Source organism: Manis javanica, chromosome 5 (genome assembly GCF_040802235.1).
Source record: "Manis javanica isolate MJ-LG chromosome 5, MJ_LKY, whole genome shotgun sequence".
NCBI lineage: Eukaryota > Metazoa > Chordata > Mammalia > Pholidota > Manidae > Manis > Manis javanica.
Window position 1 is genome coordinate 23,910,480 of NC_133160.1, and position 24,913 is coordinate 23,935,392.

At 48.3% G+C, this 24,913-nt stretch overlaps 1 protein-coding gene and 1 long non-coding RNA gene across 2 annotated transcripts in view; one reads left to right on the forward strand and one right to left on the reverse strand.

Moving 5' to 3' along the window:
• Positions 1-8,573, forward strand: LOC140849758 (uncharacterized). The gene is made up of 3 exons (XR_012131942.1): positions 1-288; positions 8,026-8,100; positions 8,456-8,573. It is a non-coding gene; the product is annotated as an uncharacterized lncRNA (long non-coding RNA).
• Positions 3,568-24,913, reverse strand: part of LOC108398583 (BPI fold-containing family B member 4) — a 27,185-nt gene continuing 5,839 nt past the window's right edge. Inside the window, exons 5-17 of the mRNA XM_037012893.2 lie at positions 24,657-24,761; positions 23,733-23,876; positions 22,548-22,611; positions 22,019-22,079; positions 20,903-20,994; positions 19,266-19,469; positions 17,148-17,201; positions 15,773-15,943; positions 13,367-13,434; positions 11,197-11,239; positions 9,459-9,522; positions 7,455-7,531; positions 3,568-4,146 (exon numbers count right to left, since the gene is read on the reverse strand). Of these exons, the coding sequence (XP_036868788.2) occupies positions 4,123-4,146; positions 7,455-7,531; positions 9,459-9,522; positions 11,197-11,239; positions 13,367-13,434; positions 15,773-15,943; positions 17,148-17,201; positions 19,266-19,469; positions 20,903-20,994; positions 22,019-22,079; positions 22,548-22,611; positions 23,733-23,876; positions 24,657-24,761 (1,171 nt within the window). The 3' untranslated portion in view covers positions 3,568-4,122. The remainder of the gene's footprint in view (positions 4,147-7,454; positions 7,532-9,458; positions 9,523-11,196; positions 11,240-13,366; positions 13,435-15,772; positions 15,944-17,147; positions 17,202-19,265; positions 19,470-20,902; positions 20,995-22,018; positions 22,080-22,547; positions 22,612-23,732; positions 23,877-24,656; positions 24,762-24,913) is intronic.

The window sequence follows — 24,913 nt, forward strand, 5'->3', positions numbered from 1 at the left end:
CCCCAGCCATCAAGTCACCCCCAGCTATTCTTCCCACCTGAGGCCCCAGATGCCTCAGAGAAGAGATGAGCCATCCTGACCACAGAATCTACATAAAACATGAAATTATGTTTTCTGCCACTGAGTTTTGAGATGGATTTTCACTCAGAATTAGTAGCAGAAACATCTACTGAAAGAGCTCTTTTGGGGGCTTCTAGAGTTTGATATTTGTCAACTACAACTGAAGTAGGACATTAGTGGGGTTACCTGAGAAGTCTCATTGCCCATCCTGCCACAAAGTCTTTTCAGGTGAGTCAGGGGAGCTTCAGAAAGGGGGAAAGTCCTGCTTCAAGGAGCCCTCCTCCCTCACATGCGGAGCTGGGATCCCTGCAACTCTGAGGGGCGTTCTCGGTTTACCAGTGAAACCTCAGTGTCATCCAAAGCTGGTGGAGATGCTTAGGAGAGACTCTCTTTGATTTTCAATTTAAAACAACAGTTCATGTCGGAGTTCTGTGGTTGTCCACTCAGGGTGCACTGATGGTTTGATCAGTTTTATCATGAGCAAGACGGGAGGCAGCTGCAGTGAGGTCCAAGGCCCAAACAATCAGGCCGGTGTTGAAGAATCCCTCCTGGGACAGCAGAACCAATCCCATCATGCCTCACACCTCTGTTAGTGCCTGTCACATCCCCTCAACCCCATGCTACTCTACCCAAATTCTAATATGATCTGACCTCATTTTTTGCCTCCTTCCCTATTCTTCCAAATCCATTTTCTCACTTTGAAAGGATGTCTGAGCATGTCCTGTGACTTTTAAGAAATTATAACCAGTGGGAAATGAAATAAGCTTATTATAACTCAAAATTTTCCACAAGTTTCAAAAATCCTCTTAAAAATTAAACTGCAGAAGAAACTAAGCTTGTTGAGGATGTGTGTGTGTTCTAATGTCTGAGGAAGGGATGTGAGGGACCTATGGAGGGCTTCAAACCCCTCCTGCAGCAGAGAACCAGAGGATATTGAGGGGGCTGGAGAAGAGGGTTGAGGCAGAGCCTGCCAGGCCTGTGGGCAGAGGTGAGGGATCTGGGTTTTGGTCTGGCAAAGGGCTTTTTTGTCAGGAAAAGCTTGGTGCTGGGAAGGAAGGTAATTGGGTGTGCAGTTTAAAAACACAACCCTCTGGATGCTGAGTGGAGAATGGAAAACAAGTGCAAGACTGGAAGAGGGGAGGCTGGTGAGAAGGCCGGAGCAGTGGTCCAGAGCGGAGATGATGGGAGTAGGGCCAAGATGGAGGTCGAAATATAAAGACATGGATAAATTCGTGAGGATCTATAGGAGGTGGTTCTAACACAGTGGAAGATGGGCCCGCACAGCCAAGTCCCACTGGCCTGGGAATTAATTTCCGGACTCCTTCCCCAGGCACCGCCCACCAAGGCGGGACTTCCTCCCCTCTAGCCTTTCCCGGGGGCAGGCTGGACAGAAAGCCCCACCTCCGTCTGAGTCCCCTTCCTTCCTACCCCTCAGGAGCTAGGGTTTGGGCGTTACCAAGGAGACCAGGAGAGAAGAAGACCTTGCATCCTGGGAGTGTTAGAGTGTGAAGCCACCCATCTCACTCCCCACCAGGGTCTCTGGTGATGTGTTTCCTCAGAGAGGCCTTCCCTGACTCCCCGTGGTGCCTTCCTGGCCTGCTTCCCTACCTGATATGTGTCTGTTTATTCCCTTCATAGCCCTCAAGACTATCTCAAAACAGCTTTTTTGTTTATTTATTTACTTACTTTTGTTTTCTTAGGCCTTACTATTTACAGTCTGTTTTGTGGACTAGAACCTAAGCTTCACCAGGTCAGAATTGATAGGCACACAGTGAATGAATGAAGGATGCATCCAGGAATAAACCCAATACAGTATTAGGTTACAATAAACTATTAGAAATAAACTCAATAGTTTAGCTTCCTGATATTTAAATGACATTAGAAGCAAGACTTGGAAAATAAAGTATTTTTAAAAATCACTGGGAGGAAAAAAATATCTCAGTTGTGTAAAAGGGACTTCAACATTCCTGTGCCCCCTCAAGGATAGAAGCTGGGATCAAACAGCTGCTAAAACTGCACTAACTGGGCGGTGTGTCTCTAACACACACCAGCTTCCAGCTGTTGGGGGGAGCAGCCTCTGCCTTGCTCTGGGAGAGGTCCTTTGGGCACTCACTTGCCAACATGCCAAGTAACCCTCCTTGTCCTTGGTTTAGCTCTGATCAGAGGCAAGGGATCCCAAAGGCTCACACTCTAGAAATTAGCACCAAGCACAGCAAGCACATATTGAGCACTTGCTGTATGCCAGCCTCAGTAAAAATGGTCCCATTTAAATAGCCTCACACTCATCTGAGAGTGTAATTATGGTGATGATGATGATTGTTATCCATTCTACAGATGGAAACATTGAGGTTCAGAAGGCTAAGGGCTTCACCAAGTCAGCCAAATGACAGAGATGGAATTTGAGCCCCATCTTCCTGACTCCAAAATTCATACTCCTTCGTGACCTCCTGATGACAGAGTTGCATTTAGTGAGGTGCAAAGCTGTCTGCTTTAGCACCATTCTGTAGAATGCTGTCTGATTATTTTTAACTTGAAGAGACTGGCTATTTCCCCCAATATCTGCTAGACAGGGCTTCCAGGACCCTTGGGGTAGGGGTTAGGGGAGCAGTTGCTCTGAGCAGACAATACATGGCTGGGGTCTAGGTTTCACTGAACCTATAGCCATTAGGCTTTATTTATAGAAATGAAAGGCATGCTCCTGAAGAACCCTTTTGAGAGCCTCTGCGCTCATTTTCTGGGAAGCTGCTGCATCGGTGCCTCCCCAGCTGGGACCTGAAGGCATGAAGTATTTCTGTACTTCTGTAAAATCTCTATGGCCACAGGAGTCTTGCTCCCCCTCAGCCAGCTCTTTGGTCTCACCCACCCAGGAGGACATGGGAGAGTGTGGGAGATATCACTTGTGGTCACCAATGCATCTGCAACGTGGAAACAGAGGCAGTGTGGTGAGCGGTTAGGGTCTGGGCTCAAGCTAAATCACCAGGTTCAAACCCCAGCTCTGCCATTTTGCAGCTGTGTGACCTTGGGCAAGTCACTGCATTTCCTCAATTCCTTGGTTTCCCAATAAATTCAAAATAGGGGCCAGCCCAGTACCTACCCTATGGTGCTTTCATAAGAAATGTGATCAAGTCCCAAAACCTCAGTGCAGAGCTCAGCAGGTAATGAGTGCCCAACAAACCTGAGCTCTCAGAAGAATGGGGCAGATGGGTATCCTTTTTTTCCCACACGGTTCCTGGGATAAAGCCACCCATCCTTCTGAACTTGGGCAAGTCACGTGCTGGGGACACAAAAGAGGAGGGGAAGGGGAGCGGGCAGCCAATCTCCCTTCTCTGAGAAAGGAGTGGGGACTCTTGTCATCACAGCACATGGGACTTAGTCTATGAGGCAACCCCTCTGGCAGCTAAATTTGATGATTTTGAACTTGTAGCTTCTGAGTCCTGGCTTTCCCCGTGTGCCGAGGAGTGGCTGGGGAAGCCGAGGTAGGAGGGCTCGGCCAAGTTGAGAGCAGAATGAAGGCAGTGAGAACTGACCTGAGGCCCCTTCCTGCCCATCCCTGGGTCCTCAGAGGCCCGGGGCTGCCAGTGCTCCGTCCCGAGCGGAACCACCCTCCCTCTGGTTGTAGCTGTACAGTCACCAGGTGCCTCCAGGGTAGCCACGGAGGGAAGGAACAGCCGGACGCGAAGGGAGGGTCTTTCGTGGAGACCCGCCCCAAATGCCGGGAAAGTGGAATCTTTTATTTAAAGTGTAAAATACGCAGCATGGAGTCTGTGGTGGATTCTGCGAGGCCTCAGGCTCCGGGTGACCTTCCCCCTGCTGGGGGCTGTCCGCAGGGCTGCCCAGGGGTGGAATTGCTTGCCAACAGCGGCAACAGTCGGATCCTTTCTCGAGAGCGTGGGGGCCAGGGGGAGGGGGTGCGGTGGGAGGGGTTGCAGGCGGCAGGAAGACTGGAGGGCTGGGGAGGGACCTGTCGTGGGGGGTTGCAGGGAGCTGGGGTGGGGACCGCTTCAGTCGGAGCCTTTCCTTTCCGGCTTCCTCCGGGGCTGTGGCCGCATCTCTGTCTGTCGGTCAAGCACTCAGCACCAGGAGGTCCTTAGAGAGCAGAACAGAGAACCTAGTTAGTGGGTGGGCGGGGGCAGGGGCGGTTCTGGCTGCATCCAGGGCAGTCAGCGGCTTCTGTACTGGGCAGGCCGCGTTTCCGGGAGCAGTAGCTCAGGACAGAGGGGCACCTGGGGCCGAAGGGGCCCTGTCATGGGCTTGCCCGGTACAGTGCACCCTGGGCAAGACACTGCCTTCCCTGCCCCCACATAAGCGAAGCAGTCCTGACCCCTCTCCACACTCTTCCAAAATCCAATTTTCATAATTAAAAATGTCTACAACAAAATAAACAATAAAAGTAGTAGATTTAACTCATAGAACAACATAAATACCCATGGACCCCAACAGATATGAATGATTGAGTAAACAAATAAATGGAAGAGAAGAGATGGCCTTTTCTTCCAGAAAATTCCAACTAATAAATGTAAAAGGAATAATAGAAATAGGAAATCACCATTAGGCAAGCCCCACAGTAATAGTTGTAGTCAGGAACCGTGAATGAATGTCGAAGGTAGTGGGAGAAGGTGTGACGAGAAGTGGAATATCTGCATAGCCTCAAAGCTGCTCCCCACAAGATATTTATTATCACAATGGGAAAAATTGTAACTTAGCAGTGGAGGAACCTGGCGGGAACCACCTTAAGCACATGATCAAAGCCCACATCTCCAGGCATGAGATTGTGCCATCATGTCCCGTGATACGGTTCACTGAGAAGAACACAGCATCGCTTCCCTGGTGTGCTTGCCAAGAATGCATAACCTCAATCTAATCATGAGAAAACATGAGTCAAATCCAAACTGAGGGACATCCCACAAAGGCCAGACTCATCAGAAATGTCAAGGTCATAAAACACAAGGAAAGTTTACATGCTGTCACAGATTCGAGGACACTAAGGAGAAGTGAGTAATCAAATGCAAAATGGGATCCTGGATCCTGAAACAGGAAAAGGACCTCAGGGAAAAAACTGGTGTTGGATCTATAGATTAGTTAATAGCTGTGTATCAGTGTTAATTTCCTGTTTTCAATCAATGTACTCAGGTTGTATAAGATTAGGAATAAGTTGCTAACATTAGGAACTTATATAACATTAGGGGAAACCTAGTAAAGAGTATTCTAGAACTCTGTACTATATCTACAACTTTTCTGTAAGTCTAAAATTATTTCAAAATAAGTTGAAATAAATGGCTAGACCCAAAAAATACTAATACTAATACAATAAAAAAGAGGAGGAGGAGAATAGCTATCACTTACAGAGGGCTGACAAGACCAAGCCCAGGGCCAAACCTTTACATCTTTGAGTAAGTGTAAGTAAGTAAATAAGGTGGCTCTACACCTTTGAGACCCAATAGTCCATTTTACATTTTATTACAGGTATTTGTGTTATCTCCTTTATTATTCTGAAATAAAATTCATAGATTATATAATCTACTTACACACATATTTTAAAAATCAGTATAATTCCCTTACTGGTAAAAAGGATATAAAAGGTAGGTAATTTATAATAAAAAATATGTATTTTGGTTTGAAATGCTGAGGTATGATTTTGGGAAAGAAAAAATTGTCCCCACTAATTTCACAAAGGCCCCCAGGTTGGGAAGAGGGTTCGCAGTACAGCCCAGGTGAGAACCAGCATTGGAATGGCCTCCATTGCTTCAGTGCAAACCCTACCTCTCACGAGCTGGGTGACCTTGGGCCAGTGGCCTACCCTCTTTGATACTCAGGCCTTTCCCCTATGATGGGAGGGCAGGCATCCACCAGGGTCGTGATAAGGCCCTGATGCATGTAAAACAGTGCAAGGGGCACCACTATGCCAGGTAAATGATATAAGTGATGATGAGGAGGATAACTTTGTGCCAGTACATTCATATTTTCTAACCTCTTTTTATAACTGTGAACACTAAAATACTGTATCTCATTTAATTTCTCACCACAAACTGCACGAGATGGGTATTGTTTTTCCCCATTTTCAGATGAGGAAACTGAGGCTCAGAGCAGTGCTGAGGTCCTGCAGAAGCTCAGGAGATGGAACCAGGGCAAGCACCCCTGGAGACTGTCCCAGAGCCAGCCCGGCCCAGGCTGCCCATCCAAGGTCCCTGCTCCCCTAAGGTGGTAGGGGGCCGCTTCCGGGGTCAAGAGGTAACCCTGCATGAGTGTCCAGAGCTGGGCTTTTGGTGCACGGCTGGTGGCAGTGCAAATGGTGCCACCTTTGGGAAAGGGTATTGTCCATATGGGGCGAAGGTCCATTCATTCTGCTTCTGGGAGTACGTTCTAAGGAACATGCTGAAACCTGAATCCAGAAACAGCTTTTGTGCCAAGATGTTCACTACAACATTCTTTATTAAAATGAAGACACTGATAATGATGGATACTTCTAGAATGCTTCCTCTATGTGTCAGGAGTTATACAAAGCACTTTACATGCAGAATTGCATTTTATCCTAAAAGCAGCCCTGTACGTGTGTACTATGATTAGCCCCTTTTCACAAAAAAGAAAACTAAGGCTCAGTGAAGTAAAGTAACTTGTCCAGGGTCACCCAGCTGGAAGCTGGCCGGGTCAGGATTTGAACCCAGGCCTTTGGGTTCCAATGCCCTCATCCTTTAACTCCAGTGCTCTGCTGACTCCTTTATTGAAACCATCTTTAAAAATAAAACTTCAGGAAGATGGGAATGAAAAACAGTGAAATGTTCTAAGTGGTAATTTCTGAGTCACAAATGTATGTAGGAGGATAAACACATGTTTGTTTAATCTTTCCTTTATTTCCCAAATTTCAGATATGAGCACATGTGGTTTTTCTAGTGGAAATTTGAATTTCAAGGCACCTGCCATTTTTATAATTAGCAATTACTTCAGGAATATTCATCTAAAGGCCCATCTCCCCACTGGCTGTTAGCTTTGTAAGGGCTGGGACTGTATATGTTTTGTTCGCTGCTGTATGCCCTAGCTTCTTGCACATTGTTGGACACCTAGTAGGTGCTCAGTAAAACTTTTCCAATGGACTACATCACACTTCCACTTTGGGAAAGGCCCTTACTGCTTCAGAGCAGTATTTCCCAGTATTCCCGGTATTGCCTCAGCATTCTCTTCTGAAAGATGGGGGCACTGACATTTGTCATGAGGACTAAATAAGATAATGGATGTGTGAAGTGCTATTTAAGGCTTCTTAACAGCTTTGTTTCTTGTTCTCTAAGCCCCATGTTTTGAAGGAAAAAGCCTCTGTTGCCAACCCTTCCCTTCCCCTCTCTTCCTCCTCCCAATTTCTGGGCGTGAGTGGGAAGGCGGAACAGAACTCTATCTCCCCTTACCTCCAAGACATCGATGTCTGCATTGCTGAAGTCAATGTTGAGGATTTTGGGGAGAGGGACACCAGAGCCCAGCATGGCTGTGGAAAAAAACACAGAAAGTAGTCAGGTGTCGTCAGCAGGCATAGTCAGTGAGGCCAAGAGGTGTCAGACTTCGAGAAGACCACCAGAATTTTCAAGTCTAGCCATTATCTTTCATGCTTCCAGGCCTTTGTCCTCACAGTTCTTCCTGCCGGGTGCACCTTCCCTCACGCTTGCCTGCCTACTGAGTTTTGAGCCTTCTCTAAGACTCTGAATGTCACCTTCCCTCTGAGGTTTCCTCTCCCTCGGGCCAAGCAACTCTGGGCTCCTGCCACTCGGGATGAATTCCTCCATTACAGAAATCACAAAATACTAATTCTCTGTTTCCACCTCTGTCACCTCTAGTAGACCATGAGTTTCTTGCAGGCAAGGACTGTGTCCCCAGCATTCCTCTGCCCTGGGTTGGGCACAGAGTTGAGGACAAATGCTCGCTGAAAGAAGGTGTGGAAGGATGCCCAAGTGACCACCAGGGGATGTTATTTTTTGTTTTTAGATTGTCAGAGCCTGAGAAGACCTGAGTAATGTTCTAGAAAGAAAGAAGAGAGGAAACAAGGAAGTGAAAAAAATGGTAGGTGGGGGAAAATAGGTTAAGTGAAGTTAAACACACTTTCTGACTCCAGTACCACTTTTTGGAGAGCTAAGGACATTGTGAATATACCCCAGAGGAATATTATATTCAGTATTTCCCAAACTTGCTGCCATGGAAGTTTTTCTCAGTGTATCTTTTGGGACTAATTTTCCAGGAAACCCACTTTGGGAATCATGGATCTAATCCAGTCTCTCACTGTTAGAATGGCAAATTACATTATAACAAGACCGAGGGGCTTGCTGCCAAGTTCACACCACCTCTTAGTGACAGACCACCTCTTGCTTGCCAGTCAGCCCAGCCCAGCCTAGGTCCTGACATCATCCTCTCTCCCTAGGAAATGTGCACGGACTTGGCCACCAGCACCTTCTCGTGACTGAGATTCAACCTTCTCTGGCCATGGTTCCCAGCTAAGGATCTGTTTGACATCTAGAGCTTTCCAAACGAACCCTGGTGGAGAGCTGTGGCAGCCCCTCTTTATCTTCTGTCCATGATGAAGAAGTGGGGAGAGTCTGGGGCCAGACCTCCAGTGGCCCCACGGTTCAACAAGTAGCTTCCTGATAACATCCCAAGGTGCCACAGAGCACAGGAACCACACTCAGCCTATTCTTAGGAAGTTGGGCCAGAAAACCCTCTCAAGGACCATGTGGCTGTTTAGGGGGCAGATTCTGGGTTAGGAGGCTGGGCAGATCGGTAAGAGCAACTTTAGCTTTATCTGTACTGATTGAACTTTTTACAGTAATAATGTACTTACACAATCCTGGTATAAGTAGTAAAAATAAATAATGATTAAGAATAAATCAGGAGCATAAGAAGGTGAATATACTTAATATGATTGAATTGTGTACCATAAAATGGTTAAGAAGGTAAATTTTATGTTGTGTATTTTACCACAACTGAAAATAAGCATGCAAACATTTAAATCAGGGAATATCTTGGACAGTATTTAAAAAATGGAGAAGGAATAGCTTCGAAAGAAATATAACCATATGTTGAGATTAATTGCCTTCGATAAGTAAGATTTTCTTTTTAAATTGTTGTGGACTTTCTAAAATTTACACATGTATAATTTTCAAACATGATCATAATTTTACATAGATAATCAGGAAAACAAAACAATGAGCCAAATAAGAAGAAAAAGAAAGAAAAGCAGCCAACAAGGAAGTCAGCAGACCCTTGGGATAACATTGCATTCAGAGGCTTGAATAAATAAGCTTAGAATGCAGTTTGCAGAAATGCCATTCAGGTGGAATGCCAGTACATCCATGTGCCTAACATATCAGGGGCCCCTTGGTCCCCAAGCCCTGCACCCTCAGGGAGGCAGGGCCAGCTGGACTCACCGTTCATAGCCGGCATAAACGCCAGGTCGAAAATCTTCCCGACCAGCACCTCCAAGAGGCTAACCTGCAGGGGAAGAAGGAGAATCAACCCAGGCCATGGTTTGCTCAGATGCCAGGAACTCCTTGAGGCCTGCTCTGCAGCCCAAGAGGAAGTGGCAGAGCTGCCCTGGGGAATCTGGGAGCTCCTGTGTCTCCAGAACCATGGAGCTGGACAGCCCCAAGGCGCAGCTGGTCTGCCTGCTCCCCATACAGCAGGGAGACTGAGGCCCAGGGCCCGGCAGGCAGTAGTTACTCCAAGGCTCATGGTGGGACGGAGGGGCAGGGCTAGGGGAGGCCCAGTTCCTCCCGTGGGGCACCCAGCACGGGATCTGTGGTGGCTCACTCTGAGGCCACAATGGTGTTGTGGGAGGCCCCTGGGCCCTGCTCAGCCTCCGCGGGCCTCTGGAAAGGCTCCCATCGTGTGCTCTGCAGAATGGGCCGGTCTGGCCAGCTTGCACAAGGCAGCGAGGATGTACGTATAGAGGCGGGAGATGTAAAATGCCTGGCCCACAGTTTTTGTGTAAGATCGGTCTTAACTTCTCTAAGCCTTGGTTTCCACATCCGAAAAGGGGAGTGAATAATCCTTACCTCAGAGGGTGGTTGCAAAAACCAAATATAAACTCTTATATGTGAAATACCTGCTGTGGTGTAATACCACATGGTTCTACAGTGACAGGAGCGTGACACTTCCCTCCCAGCGCTGCCTCTTACTAGCTCTCTGAGTCTGGCAAGTCACTTAACTTCTCTGGACTTGACTCTCTTACTTGGAAAATGGGCTAATAATTGTACCCAAATCATAAACCTGAGGATGAAGTGAGAAAAGCTTGTTTTAAAAGAAGCTTCATTTAGTGCCAGGTGTCACTCTCTGTTGCTCTATAAATATTCCTTAATTTCACATGAAGTGTTAGCTTCTTTTTCTACTTGAAGTCCAGAGATTCCAGCTCTAGTTCCAGCTCTGTCCCAGCCAGCTGTGAGGCGGGCCACAGCCCTGCTCTGGGCTCCAGTTCCCATCTATAAAATAAGGCTGGTGATGCCAACTCCAGGGGGTTAGCTGTTGGGTTAGAAAAGCTCGGAGGCAGGTGACACAATGGGTGTTGACTATCTCTGCTCATGTAGACTCACCTACGCTTGTCCTGGAAATCAAGCATCTGGCTGGTTGTCACTTTGTAAAGGAAAAGGGGGGCATTTCTGAAGGCTTACTTGGAGTGGGGACCCAAGGATGAACAGAGAAGAAATAGGAACCAACCCTGGAATATGAGCTTCTCAGATTAGTAAAGCAGAATTCCAGAATGGCAGTAAAAGGGCCGTTAGAAACAAATCCAAATCTGTGTGTTTTAGGGATAAGGAAACTGAGGCTTAGGGTGGGTTGGTCTTGCTCAAGATTGCACAGGAGTCAGTGGCAAAGCCAAGCCCCCTATCCAGGAAGGAAGGGGTCCCATAGGACGCAGCTGCCCCTACAGCCTCCCCACCCTCGAATGGGGGGATTTGGCCAAGTTGCCTCCATGGGGGCAGCCCCATAGGCAGAGTAGGAGCTGTGGGTCTTCACTGCAGAGTGAGACTCAGTTTTCCCATCTGTAAGCAAGGCCTGACAGAGATGATGCTAATGCTCTGAAATGCACAAACTCCCTGGGCCCCGGCCAGCCTCATGGGGGTGCCATTCCAAGAGGCTCTCACCCTGGGGCCTGAGTTTGGTACTTACATCAAAGTTGCCCACGTTTGAGGTTCTGAGGTTGAGGTGGGTCCTACAGATAAAGAAAACAGCCTGTTAGAGGTAGTGATTGTCTGAGAATCATAAGGAACTTGAATTTCAATAAACAGTCAGAAGTCCCTCCACCAACATCCTCACCAATCAGGGGCAGTTAATAAGAACAATGCTGGTCTCCACGTACTGAGCACTAACTATGTACTAGACAGGATACCGGGGCTTTATACGCCACACGCAGAGGTCCGCACTTATCTGCGGTCTCACTTCCCTGGTTTCAGCTACGGTCAACCACAGATGATCCTCCTGATGAATGGTGAGAAGGTCAGTGGTAGCCTGCCTCTACGTCACAACGCCCCCATCATTCACCTCGTCATTCATGCATAACATCACGTAAAGTCATCACATGAATAAGAAGGGTGCGAACAGTACAAGATACTTTGAGAGAGAGAGAGCCCACATTCACATAACTTACCAAAGTATATTTTTACAATTGTTCTATTTTATTATTTATTATTGCTGTTAATCTCTAATTGTGCCTAATTTATAAATTAGCTTTACCATAGGGGTGTGTGTGTAGGAAAGGACACAGGATATGTAGGGTTTGGTACTACCCATGGTTTTAGGCATCCACCGGGGGTCTTGGAATTTATCCCCCACAGATGAGGAGGGACTACTGTACGTAAGGCTCAAATCGTGGCTGTACCACCTACTATCCATGTGTCCTTGGCCAAAGTACTTAACCTCTCTATGCCACGGTTTCCTCCTCTGCCAAGTGAATGGGCTAAATGAGGTAATTCAAGTAAAGCCCTTAGAACTGCCTGGTACGGATCATCACTGCCCCGCTTCACCCTCTCAGCAGCCCTGTGTGGTGGGAGCTGCACTCTGGGCTGCTGTGCTATTCTGAGAAGGGAGGCCCAGGGCTGGGTTGGAGGTCTCTCTCTGCACTGGGACGGCCTCAGTCTTGTTGTGCCTGAGTCTCACCTGCAAGCTGACAGTCCCACCTGAGCAAGGCCAGACCACACTTGCCCCCAGGACAGAGTCCCCGAGGCTTCTGGCTTCCAGAAGGAGAGAAACCAATGAGCCTTCTCAGGGGAGAAGGCTGTGCTGTGGATATATTCCACTCTTTCCTGACTTCCACTCCCAGCCCCTGTGCCCCTCCGCCACCCAACCTCTCTCCTGCACCCTGAAGTTTGCCTGCCCTTCTCCCGCTGCCAGAAACCCTCCCCCTTCAGGCAGCCTGCCCTGTCTTCTCACCCAGGCCTCAGGTTGAGCAACACCTCCTTAGAAACTGCTGGATGACCCTGATGAGTATCGCATGGTGAGTAATTCCCATTGTTGGACTTGATAAATACTTGTAAGAAGAAAAACTTACAATGAATTGGATACATGCTGAAAATTTTACATACAATTTCATTGATCTTCAAGTGGAAATAATAATTGTACCTACTGCCATAGGCTGATGTTAAGAATGAAATGAATGCAGGCTTTCATTTAGGGCTGAGCTCCATGCCTGGCCCATACAAAGTATCCAATAAACAAGTTGTTATTACCAGTCCTCTGAGGTAGGGACTATTAGCCCCATTTTTAGATGAGAAAACTGAGTTTCAGAGAAGCAAAGTCATTTGGCCTACGTCACCCAGCCAGTCAGTGGTCACATGTGGCTCCAAGCCCATCCTGCTTGGCTCCAAAGCCTTGCTAGTAACCGTTTGACACCGCTCTAGGTCAGACGGACCTGGGGGGCTTGCAGCCCCTCTCTGTACCCACTGTGCAGCCCTGAGTAAGTGAATCTGCCTCTCTAAGCACTAGGTTTCTCCTCTTCAATGGGAGAATAACAGCTCGGACTCCACAGGACCATTGTAAGGCCAAACAAGACACGTAAGGACCCAGTGCACACGAATATCACCACATCGTTATTATTACTGGTGTTGGTGTTGGTGGTAGGTTCTTCCTATTAAGCTCACAGTTTCGCCCCCCTGCCCAGCTCGTGCTGGTGGTCTTGGCAGTCACGGCCCATTCTCACCTTTGCAGGCTCTTGGATCACCCAGAGCTGACAGCCATGCCAGGAGTCCTCCGAGCCCTCTCTAGGGTCCCTTCGTGAGCTGGCACCAGACCTACAGCCCCAATGAGGCCTTTCTGAGGAGCCCAAGTCCCAAATCCCCCTTACTTGTCCAGCTTGGCATCAATCATGAGCTTATCTCCATCCACAGAAAACGTGGCCAAGAGTTCTGTGTCCTGGAGGAAAGGGGAAGAGAATGAAATGTCACTGCCAGAATGTATCAGCCGTTGCTTGCTCAGGGCTCACTGCATGCCAGGCACTGGCGAGGTCCTTCATGAACACTGAGCTGTTATCTGAGGTCTCAGTTAAACCTCCTTCTGTAAGTCAAGGCCCCCAACAATACACACCATTTAATAGATATCTCCCCTCTTGAGGGAAGGAATTGGGAATACCAAATGCCTATATCAACTGTTGCTCACAAGTAAGTCACAGCAAGAGCTGAGTGAACATTCCTCAGGAAGACAATTGTCATAGGAAGCCAATAATTGGTTGGCTGGTGGCTGTGTTTTACCAGGTTCCTCTGAGCTGCCTCAGAGAGGGTGAGGGTAGCCTGCAGCCTCTGTAACTGGCTGCAGATGAGTCTGCAGATAGGATTGGGCATCATCACTGCCTCATCCCCCACCCCCAGGAGAGGGTATAAAAGCTCCAGACTCAACCCTATCTCCAGTAGAAGCCTTGTCACAGGAAAGTCCCTCTTTGCTTCCCTGTCACCCCCCAAAAATAAAATAAAATAAATTGGTCTTATGAAAAAAAGGAAGCTTCCAACACATTTAGGTGATGTTATCAGTTATGACAATATTAACAATAACTGGGATGATGGAGAAGGACTGGGGGCTCAGAATGTATATGGCAGGGACCACACAGGCATGGGAATCATACCATCCATTCATGAGGAACTGGCTTTTGAACTGAGGCCTGAAGAATATGTAGGATTTGGTCAGATGAAAAATAGGGTATGAGTGTGTGGTCCAGGCAATGGGAAGAACATGAGCAAAAGCCCTGGGGCAAGAAAGGGCTGGTAGAGGGACTGAGAGAAAGACAGAGAGAAGGAGGTGGGAGGATCCCAGGAGGGTGGAGTGGCATGGGGCCAGACCAGGCAGGGTTACTGGGCTGGAGAGGAGTCAGGGCTGCATCCTGGGGGCACTGGGGAGTCATGGCAGGGTTCTGCGCAGGATCATACAAACATGTGAGCTCTTGATGGAAAAATGTCCACAACGTAGGGACTGACCAACAAGGAACTGGTTTGGGGGCAGCCACCTCCACTTCCTGGGTGAGAACCAGCTCTTTTATTCCCTCCTCTAATGAAGCCCAGAAAGGACCCCCCACACACACCATGGCGTGGCATGCTCCAGCTGAGAACACCCACTTCCGGACTGAGGTGGTTCATTTGGCCTCCAGCCCTGGGAGGAGAGCCTGGGAAGACATGGAAGGTGGGACAGAACCCAAGGGTCTGAGTCCCAAGCATTAACCATGGAGGTGGAAATGGGACTCAACGCAACTTAACACACTCCTTTGGCAAATATTTAGTGAGCACCTACTATATGCCAGACCCTGTGCTAGGCTCTGGTGATCCAGCAGTGAATAAGACAATTTCTACCCAGCAATAAACTAACAAATAGATGCATTTTATGTCAGGTTAAGGCTACAAAGTTAAGCAAGCAAGGCAGAGAGAGAGAGAGATGGGAGAGGATATTTTAGACAGGAAGTCTGGGGAGACCTCCCTGAGGAGGTGATATCTGAGCAGAGACCTAAAGGACATGAGAGAGTAAGCCATGCAGCTATTTGGGGGAAGAGCAGTCCAGGCACAGGGAACAGCACGTGCAAAGGCCCTGGGGTGGGATGTTGGAGGATGAAGAGCTGAAAGGGGACAAAGGGATGATCTGGAAGGACTTTGTGGTCCATTGTTAGGGGACTGACTTTTGTTTTAGGATTAAAAGAAAGCCTTTTGAGAAGGGGACTAACATGACTTTAACACAATTGCTTTCTATGAAATAGAGAAACTATTGTATTTGTATCTATACAGATTGTGGAAACTATTGTATTTGTATCTGCCCCCTGCAGGTGCCAGGGATAAGTAGGGTGTTGTCTTCTTCCCTTCCCCCACCCACCACCCCCCGCCCGCATCTGGGAGAAAACATAGCACATGCATTTTCTGTTGAACACACATGTGCTCAAAAAATATTGCTGAAAGCACAGCCAAGGGCTACTTTGCCATGCACTGTGGCACACAACTGGTGAGAATAATAGCCAACACTTTTGGAGCTGTTGTTCATCCAGGCACTGCTCTGAGCATCTAATGCCCTGTGACCATCCCCATGAGATAGAGAGAATCAAGCCCAGAGAGGGGGAGAAACTTGCTCAGGGTCACACAGGCAGCAGTGCTAAAGACTGGATTTGAATCAGATCATCTGGCCCCAGAGCTGCCTGTAGTCCCCATACTGGGGACTGTGGGGACTTGAAAGGGTCTGTGGACTCCAGGAGAGCATGTGGCTGCCCATGCCTCCAGATACTCACCACGTCGATAAGGCAGATGGTGGTCTCCACGTCGTTGGGCTGGGACACCATGACCTCGGAGGTGGCGAACACCTTCACCAGTGCCTCATCCTTCTGCAGCGTCACTGTAGGTGGGTTGGGCACCTGGATCCTGATGGTGAGGGGGAAGGGCTCGGGGTACTGCTGGAACACCTGTGGGTGGACACCAAGCCCATCTCAAGGCCTGAGTCCCTGCTGCAGCCCAGCCCTCCTGCTGCCACACTGTATGACCTCTGAGCCTGCTTCCCTATCTATAAAATGGGTCACTCCTCCCTTCTGGCCCCATGGAGATGATTAGACCCAATTGAAGAACAAACTCTTTAAAAGTTAGTGCACATAAGAACTGGCCCAATAAATAAAGAGTCCAGTTGAGTGAGGGGTCCACCTGCAGCATCCTGAAGCTGCCATTGTTTACTTTAGAAAATAGTGCTCTGCCATTCAGCTTTCAGCCACATGAGGGCGATAGTGACCATTTGTTGAGTTTGGCCTTTGAATTCCACCTAGAACTAGACAGGACAGGTGGCAAAGAGATGGAACACGTCTAAATTGGCTGTAGATTACAGCAATCCTTCACACCAACAGTGCTTACTATGTAAGAAGCTTTTTGCTGCCACGTGCAGAGTAACGACCCGGGATCAACGCTGGAATGAGAACTGGGATCAGAAAAGTCTTTGTTCCAACTGTATATGGCCACTAATCTGACAAGAATGCCTTTGCTTTTTTTTTTTTTTTTAAGAATTTGTTATTATCAACAGGAACAAAAACATTTATCAAATGCCTATTGCACGTCTAGGTTCAAATCCTAGATCTGCAGCCACTCTGTGAGTGGGGCATTGTAACCCTCGTTTTCCAGATGAGGAAACAAGCTCAGAGAGGTCATTTGCCTAAGGTAGGATGGTTGGGCCATGCTGAGTTGGAACACAAATTCACATCTGTCTGCTCCAAACACCTGGCTCTTCAAGCCCTCTAAGCCAGCATGCACCCACATGTGTCAGCATCTTTACTTGCATTTTCACCTTCATCTCTTTTACCCTCCTAGGTGAACCTGTGGAATAGGAGCTATTATCCTTTTTTTGATGAGGAAGTTAAGGCTCAGAGATGTTAAGGCTCTTGGCTGAAGACACACAGCAAGGTAGTGGCCAGGCCAGTATTCAACCTGTGCAGGCCAGTCTACTGCTAGAGCTCAGGATCTTCCTCCCTCCATGTGGTCTGGTCTCCAAGCCTTTGTTACTGCACTCCCAAGGTGGGGGTCAGAGATTTCCCCTCTCGTGCTGAGAGTCTTCCCTTCCCACCCAGCTCCCAGGCACCTAGAAGGGAGGTGAGGCTGAAGACGAGGGAACGCACCTGCCTTACATACCTTAGGAATCAGGGCTCCCAGTGTGGATGTGGTAAGTGGAGGAAGCTCTTCATACTGCAGGACAAGAAGGGTCATGTGAGTACCTGAGGCTTTGTAGACAGACAGGAGTTGCCAACACAATGATTAAACTCCTACATGCTCCCAGACAATCAGTGGGGGCATCTTCTCCCACTTGAGGACCCTTGGGAGTTCTGCCTGTCCAACAGCAGCCACCGTGCACATCGTGGTAGCCATTTGTGGCAGTGGCCAGGGCCAGCCGCTTAAGCTCACCATAGGCATGACTTCACAGGGCAGGGGCAAGACCTGACTCTCTCCTCTAAAAATGCAGTTCTTTATTAAACAAGGTAAACATCAGTGAATCCATGTGCTTAACCCAGTGTCCACTAAATGCACGATTCTGTCATAACCTTGAATCACCTGTACTATTATTTAATGTTTTCCTTAAATCAATTTACTTTTAAAAACCTCAAATACTAAAATATTGACAGAAACAGATGGTAACTGCCAAGGTAAATGCAATAAAAACCAAACAATGCTATTATGTTCTGTATGGGTATCGTTGCTTGCAGAGGGCAATGGGTGTGAATTCTATTCTGTCTGAGTTTAAAAGAGGACACTTAAAGGTGCAAGAGAGGGTGAACTAAATACTGGCACCAGACGGAGACTTCCTCCTAGATGGAGTCACAACTGGCATAATTCTTAGGGTGGTCTTTTAGAGAACATTGTATTCTTAGGAAATACACTGAAAATTGGAGTGGAATGTCATGGTGTTTCCAAAAACTTGAATTGTTCAACAAGATAGATGATGATAGGTAGATAGATGATAGATAGATAGATAGATAGATAGATAGATAGATAGATAGATAGATAGATAGATAGATAGATATAGGTAGATGATAGATAGATATAGATAGATGATAGATAGATATAGGTAGATGATAGATTAGATAGATAGATGACAGATAAATGAGAGATAAATATAGATGATAGATAGATAGATGATAGATATAGATAGATGGATGATAGATGATAGATATAGATGATAGAAAGATTAGATAGATAGATATAGATGATAGATAGATTAGATAGATAGATAGATAGATAGATAGATAGATAGATAGATAGATGATAGATATAGATAGATGATAGGTAGATTAGACAGATGGATGGAAAAAAAGCAAAGCAAATTAACAAAACAGAAATAGACTCATAGACACAAAAGAGAGACTGGCGGTTGCCATAGGAGAGAGGAGTGAGGAAGGTGAAATAGGTGAAGGGAATAAAGAGACACAAAATCCCAACTATGGTATTAGCTACAGGATGAAAGTACAGCATAGTGAATATAGTCATAATATTGCAATACTTGTATATTGACAGATAGTAATAACACTTACTGGGGGAGCATTTAATAACATCGATAATTGTTGAATCACGGTTGCATACTTGAAACCAATATAATATTGTAAATTAACTATATTGCATATAAAGAAAAAAATGCTACTAGTTGTCAGGAAATAAAAGATAGGTGGATGGATAGGTGGATGGATGAATGGGTGGGTGGGCAGGCCTGTGGGTGGCAGATGGATGACAGATATGAAGTAAACATGGCAAGGTACTTACTAGCGAATCTAGGTGATGGATATTTGGGCTTTGATTGTGCTATTTTGCAACTTTTCTGAAGGCATGAAATTTCTTGAAAGAAGATGATTCTGGAGCATATCTTATTCTTATGGACCTTTTAGTTACTTAGTATCAATGTTTACCAAGTAAAAGAATTCTAAACATTTATATTGTGATACATATACAGCAATATATACTATGCTTTTAAAAGAGAATTTTCAAAAAATCAAATAGAACGGAATAGTAAATAATTGTCTCACCATATGATTTCATGTTATTTAATGCCGTGTCTCTGAATCACCTAAAATCCTCCTGGGCACCACCCTTTGGTAAACACTGACATAATCGATACCGATCCACAAACTGGCCAAGAGCCAAAGGATGGATTCTACAGTTTTTGCTTTAAAGCGTTTTTCCCAAGGCCCTGGGGGCTAGAAAGGCTCGGCAGGGAGCTGTTTGCCTCCGGCCTGCCCTGCCTCCAGGTGGGCCATGACTCACCATGCCGTTGGTGATGTCAACATCCAGTGCACCCTGCTTCTGCAGAAGCGTCAGCACCGAGCCCAGGAAGTTGGCAGAAATGGCCAGTTGAGAGTTGGTGTTGTCGCCCATGGGGGGCAATACTGGCATCTTTTTCTTAGGAGATGTGGCCGGCCGGCCCAGTGGATAGTCGATGAGATCCCCTCCGGCCTCCCCAACCAGAGTCTGGGGAAGCAGAGAGGAAAGGGCTCACGAGGAGGGAGGCAGGGAGAAGAGTGCAAGAGGGAGGCTGAAGACTGTGGGGAGGCTCCGAACCCACCACCAGGCAGCCTTCCTTGATTAAACCCTCTGGGTCTGAATGATGTCATTTATGGTCCCCAGCTGTTCTTCATTTTGTGATGGAATGGAACCTCTTCGAGTTTCTACTTTATGACCACTTACAAATACAGCCATGGTCTAGCAGCTTTTCCTTTAAATACCCCTATGACAGATACTTTCCCCCTCAGCCCTGCCACTCCAGCCTGTTTATGCACCTGCATAACACACATGGCGTATCTATACTCTCTGAAGACCAGACTTCTCTCATGGCCTAGGAGGCACTGTGTGGCTGCCCCAGGGGACCTCTCCACCTCATCTTGAGCCACACTGTCCCTACTGCCCCCTTGTCAGTCTCTACCATCAGCTCCACCCCCACCATGGCACCTTCCCACATGCCGTTCCCACCCCCACACTCTTCTCTGGTTGCTTCCTACTCATCTGGCAGGTCTCAGCTCTTGCCACCTTCTCTAGGAAGCCCTCTGTGATCTCCCTGGGTATATCAAAGCCCCCTGCTTTAGGCTCTGATAGCTTGGGACCTTCTTTCACAGCACTGATTGATCTCTAATCAGTATATTTGAGTGACTCTTGGATGGCCTATCCCCTATAATAGATTATAAGCTCAACAAGGGCAGAGCTCTAACCTGGTGCACCACGGCACCCTCAGCCCCAGCTCAGAGCCTGGCACACAGCAAGTAACCAACAAATGTCTCTTGAATGGCTAGTGTTTATGAATCCACTAGGTGTGCATAGATATGTGCACACAGGTGTACTATGTACGTGAGAGCGTGGATGCCCACCTGCAGCTCTGTTGGCCATGGTGGGAGTATTTATACCATGGAAATCAGCAAATGCTACAAATCAGGACTTCTGTTTTAATCATGGAGAGCCAGTTGTTAATGCTTATCAGCACACTAGTGGCCAGATTCATTCCTCCAGGAAACCCAAGCCCATAGCTGTAGCCCTAGTAGCTGGGAGGTAAATTGTGTGGGTTCAGATCCCAGGTTCACATTTATTAGCTGTGTGACCATGGGCAAGTGGCTTAACTTCTCTTTGCTTCAGTTTCCTCAATTAGAGTGCCATGTCATAGGCTGCTGTGAGGCTACACCGAGTTAATCTACATAAAGCACTTAGAATGTGCCTGGCACACAGTAAGCCCTTGGTAAGTGTTGGTTGTGACTGTATTTCCTAACATGCTCATAAAAGGTCCTCATCTAAACAAAAGGGGGTCCTTTTCAAATGTTGCTTCCCAGGAATTCAGCAGAAGCCTTGAGGGATTCTTGTGCACACCCCTGCCTGTGCAGGGAGGGCCACCTCCCTTGCCTCGAAGCCCAGGCACTCACGTTGAGGTCCAGCTCCAAGAATTCCCCGGTCACAAGTGGGAGGCTGGAGAAGGTATATTGGACGCTTCCCAATATCCCCAGGGGAACCAGAGCTGTAGGCAAAGGTGGCAGTCACAGGGCAGTCCTTCTCCCCCCCCACCCCTGCTTCTGCCCCAAAAGGAAGGTAGCAAGGCTCTAACTCCAGACACCATGGAAAGAGCAAGAGTTCTTGGTTCAAATCCCAGCTCTGTGTCTTCCTTGCTATGGGACCTTAACAAGACACGGCACCTCTCTGAACTTCAATTTCCTCCTCTCTAAAATAGGCTCAGTGTAACTCCTTGGACTATATTGGGGGGAGGGGGACAATGAGATTTGGATATTGATAAGCTTTGCAACCTATACGGTGCTGTGCTTAAGCTTCCACAACGTGGTGTTCAGTTGAGTCTGGCATTTCCCTGGCAGCTTGGGATGAATAGCCCCATCTTCTGGCTCTTCCCTCCTGTTCCTGGCCACAGAAGGAGAGAACTTTGCCTGTCTGGGAACACCATCTTCCAACTGTCCCACAGAAATGGGAGCACCAGCAGGGGGGCAGCCCTCTATGGCTGTAGAGGCTGCATACTACGTAACTCAGGAGCCACCATTCCCTGGAATCATGCAGTGCACGGACTGCTCAACCGCATGGGGCAGGCCTGCCTTCTGGAATGTTCACTCAGAAATCTGGGATCGGGAGGCGATGTTGAGCCTGGTTATGGGGACCTGGACAGTCTCCACGGTGACCCCTACCATTCATTCTCCCATCCCTCTGAGGGCTGAAGCCAACCCCCCATTTCAGAGATGAGGAAACCGGGAAGAGTCTCACCAAGTCCATATGGCTGCCACCGTGGACCTAGGGCTCTAACCCAGCCTCCCAACTCCCACTCCAGGGCCTTAGGCCTCTGTCAAGATTCCTTCCTGTGGGACTTGGGGGGATGTTTGGGACAGGAGGAAAGGCCAGGTAGCCCCTCTCTTATGGCATCAGCCTCACAGCACTCGGCTCTCCCCCCAGGCCCTGCCGTGTCCCAAGCGCTTTCTGTGCGCTGCACCCAGATCAGGCGTGAGTGGATGTTGGCCTAATAAAGCAAAGCAGGAAGGACTTACAGTCCACGAGACCCAGCTGGTCGTTGACAAGCCCCAGCACCACGTCCACGATGGGGCAGAGCTGTAGGGAAGAGACGGCATGAAGTGCTGGTGAGGGTGCGGGGATGGGGAAGTGGCTGCATGAAGGACAATGACAGTGACTGTTTATGCCTGCTGACTCTGTGCGGCGCTGTTCTCCCCCCAGCCCCGTGGGGAAGGCTTCTCATAACCCCGTCCTACAGGTTGAAACCCAAGACTCAGAGAGGTGATGTGCCTTGTCCCCCAGCTTGGAAATGCTCGAGCTGGGAGTCGAACCCGGAACTGTGTGATTCTCAAGCTTCAACCCCTTTATCCCTTCCCTAACCTGGCCCTCCATGTTCTCAGGGTCCTTCCCAGACCCCAGGTACATGCCCCAGCCCCCTGGCTCCTCCACCCCTCTGGGTCACCTGCATATCCACACAGATGGAGGCAGCACTGTGTCACCCAACCCCCCTTCCTGGTATGGGGAAAGTCCATGCTCCTTGCTTCCTGTCTCAGGATAGGTTCTTACCAAGTCAGGGAGGACGTTGGCCAGGACTCGGTTCACTAAGTTGTCCACAAGGTTGGGGAGAAGCCTGAGGAGAGGGAAGAGGGATGAGAAGGGGCTCACCAGGGACTCGGGGTTCCTAGCCCAGGCTCTGACAGCAAGAACCCTTGAGTACTGGAAAATTCTTCTGAAAGCTGGAAGCACAGTGTCCATTCACCCATTCAACCTGACCAGACAGGCTACCCAGGCATCTTGCTTAGCTTTTCATTCATTCATTCACTCATCCATCCAGCTATCAATTCAGAAAACAAATGCTTCTTGAGTTCCACAATGGGCCCAGCCCAGGCTGGGATGTTCCTTATTTTGAACTGCCAAAGTCATTCCCACCTGCTTGTCTGCCCCTCTAATGCGCTGTGTGCTGCAGCTTTGTGTTATCTTCCCAGAAGGAAAATAGTGCATTACTTCATTCAAGCATCTCACACAGCATGCGGTACTTAGTAGCAGGTGGTGAATGTTTGTAGACTGCAGGGAAGGGCAAACACTGACTGACAGAATGTGCTCATGTGGTCCACAAGAGAAATGGGTTGCTCAATGCTGAAAAGATTGGGAGAAATGATCTATTCTACAGACATGGAAACTGAGGTCCAGAGACATGACCCAGAGCAGGCTCTAAGTACAACACCCAGCTTTAAACTAACTCTCCTAACCTCTTAGTTAAGCAGGGGAATTCATTATTGATGCATAGGCAAGACACAAAGGCGGCAATCATAACACAAAGTACCCCTGACAGTCTGGTCCCCTCACCCCACTGAGAGCTGCCTCCACCTCCCTGCTGTAGCTGACTGTCCAACATGCTGTGCCAGTTTGACAGAGCAAAGAATTTCCTGAAATAAAGTCCTAATTAGAACATTTCCCCCATACTTACTTACCTCCCCTGAGCATTTTCGTCTCCTTTACAAGTGAGTTCACATCTTAAAGGGCCTTGTCTTAGTTCCAGTTCTCCTTGGATGATAAGGTCCGTGAGAATGGACACACAATGCTTATCCATTCAGATGGGCAGCAGAGCTGCTCAAAGGCCCATAGAAGCAATAGTGGAGCTGAGGTCTGACCCACAGGCTACTTCTTCAAATCTCTGCTCTTAGCCATAGTTTGCCAAAGACAAACCACTCCGTCATCCCCTGAGGCAGTTCACTGCCTGCTGGTACTCACCCTCTCAGCAGCTTGACCTTGATGCCTCCCAGGAGGGTGTCACAGCGCTCGATGACCAGCCTAGGGTAGCCTGTGCGGTCCATGGTCAGCCGCACCTTGGCTGTGATGTTCACCTCCACAGCGATGTCCAGAAAGCCAATGAGACTGGAGGAGACCAGGAGCCAGGGAGACACTGAGAACCTCCAGCCGTCAGGCAGCTAAGCCTCACCCAGGCCTGCCAGCACCTCACCCCATAGGCTCTTGACCTTGCTGTCCCTGCCCCTTGGTATTTTACTTCTATTATGCCCATTGCTCATCTCTGGGAGGGTCCCAAACCAGAGGGCTTCCCTGATCCTTCAAGTCTCCTGTGAACAAAGCTATCCACCCCTCGGTGTATAAGAGCTTCGAAGGCTGGGAACAGAAGTCAATAAACGAACTCTATGTATAAATTCTGGTTTCCAAGGTGACCCTCCAATCACCTAGATTTATAGACATGACCTCATCCCATGGGGAGAAATCAGTACAAAATCCACCTTCTGAGGTCCTCTGAAAAGCGCCTTTGATGTGGTGGCACTATTCAGGGAGGTATTTGCTTGCTTTCCCTCCTTTGGGGCCACAGCGACTTGGAAAAGGAGGTGTCATTATGCCCACTGCAAGTGAAGATGCTAAGGCTCAGTGATAATAGAGGACAGGCCCAAGGCCACACAGCTTAAAAGAGAGCCTGGATTCAAACCCAACCCATCCCCTAACTCCAGCCTCCCAGATCTGAACTTCAAAGGTGGCCTTCACTGCTGACAAGAACTGCAAGTGACCTGAACCCAGAGGTATAAGCCAGCATGTGCTGGTGACACATGATGTCTTCCTAGAGAGGGAAAGTGACCTGCCCAAGATCGCCCAGCCAGGACACAGGGTGGTGGGGACCCCGCCAGTGCTGAGGGCACACACCTCTTCCCATTGATAGCCACACGGGTGTACAGGCTCAGGTAGACACCCACGCCAGGCAGGAGTCGCACAGACACCCGAGGGAGGGTCAGCTCCACGATGCGCAGCCTGCACAGGACGGATCACGGTGAGAGGACAGTTGCCCCCCTGCCTGCTGCTCCACCCCCTGGCAGTACCCTTTCTCACACCCCTCTTCTCTGTGCCCCATTCATTCCTCCTGCCTCTAAAGAGACCTGAGGTTTGTGGGTAGAACTGGGGAA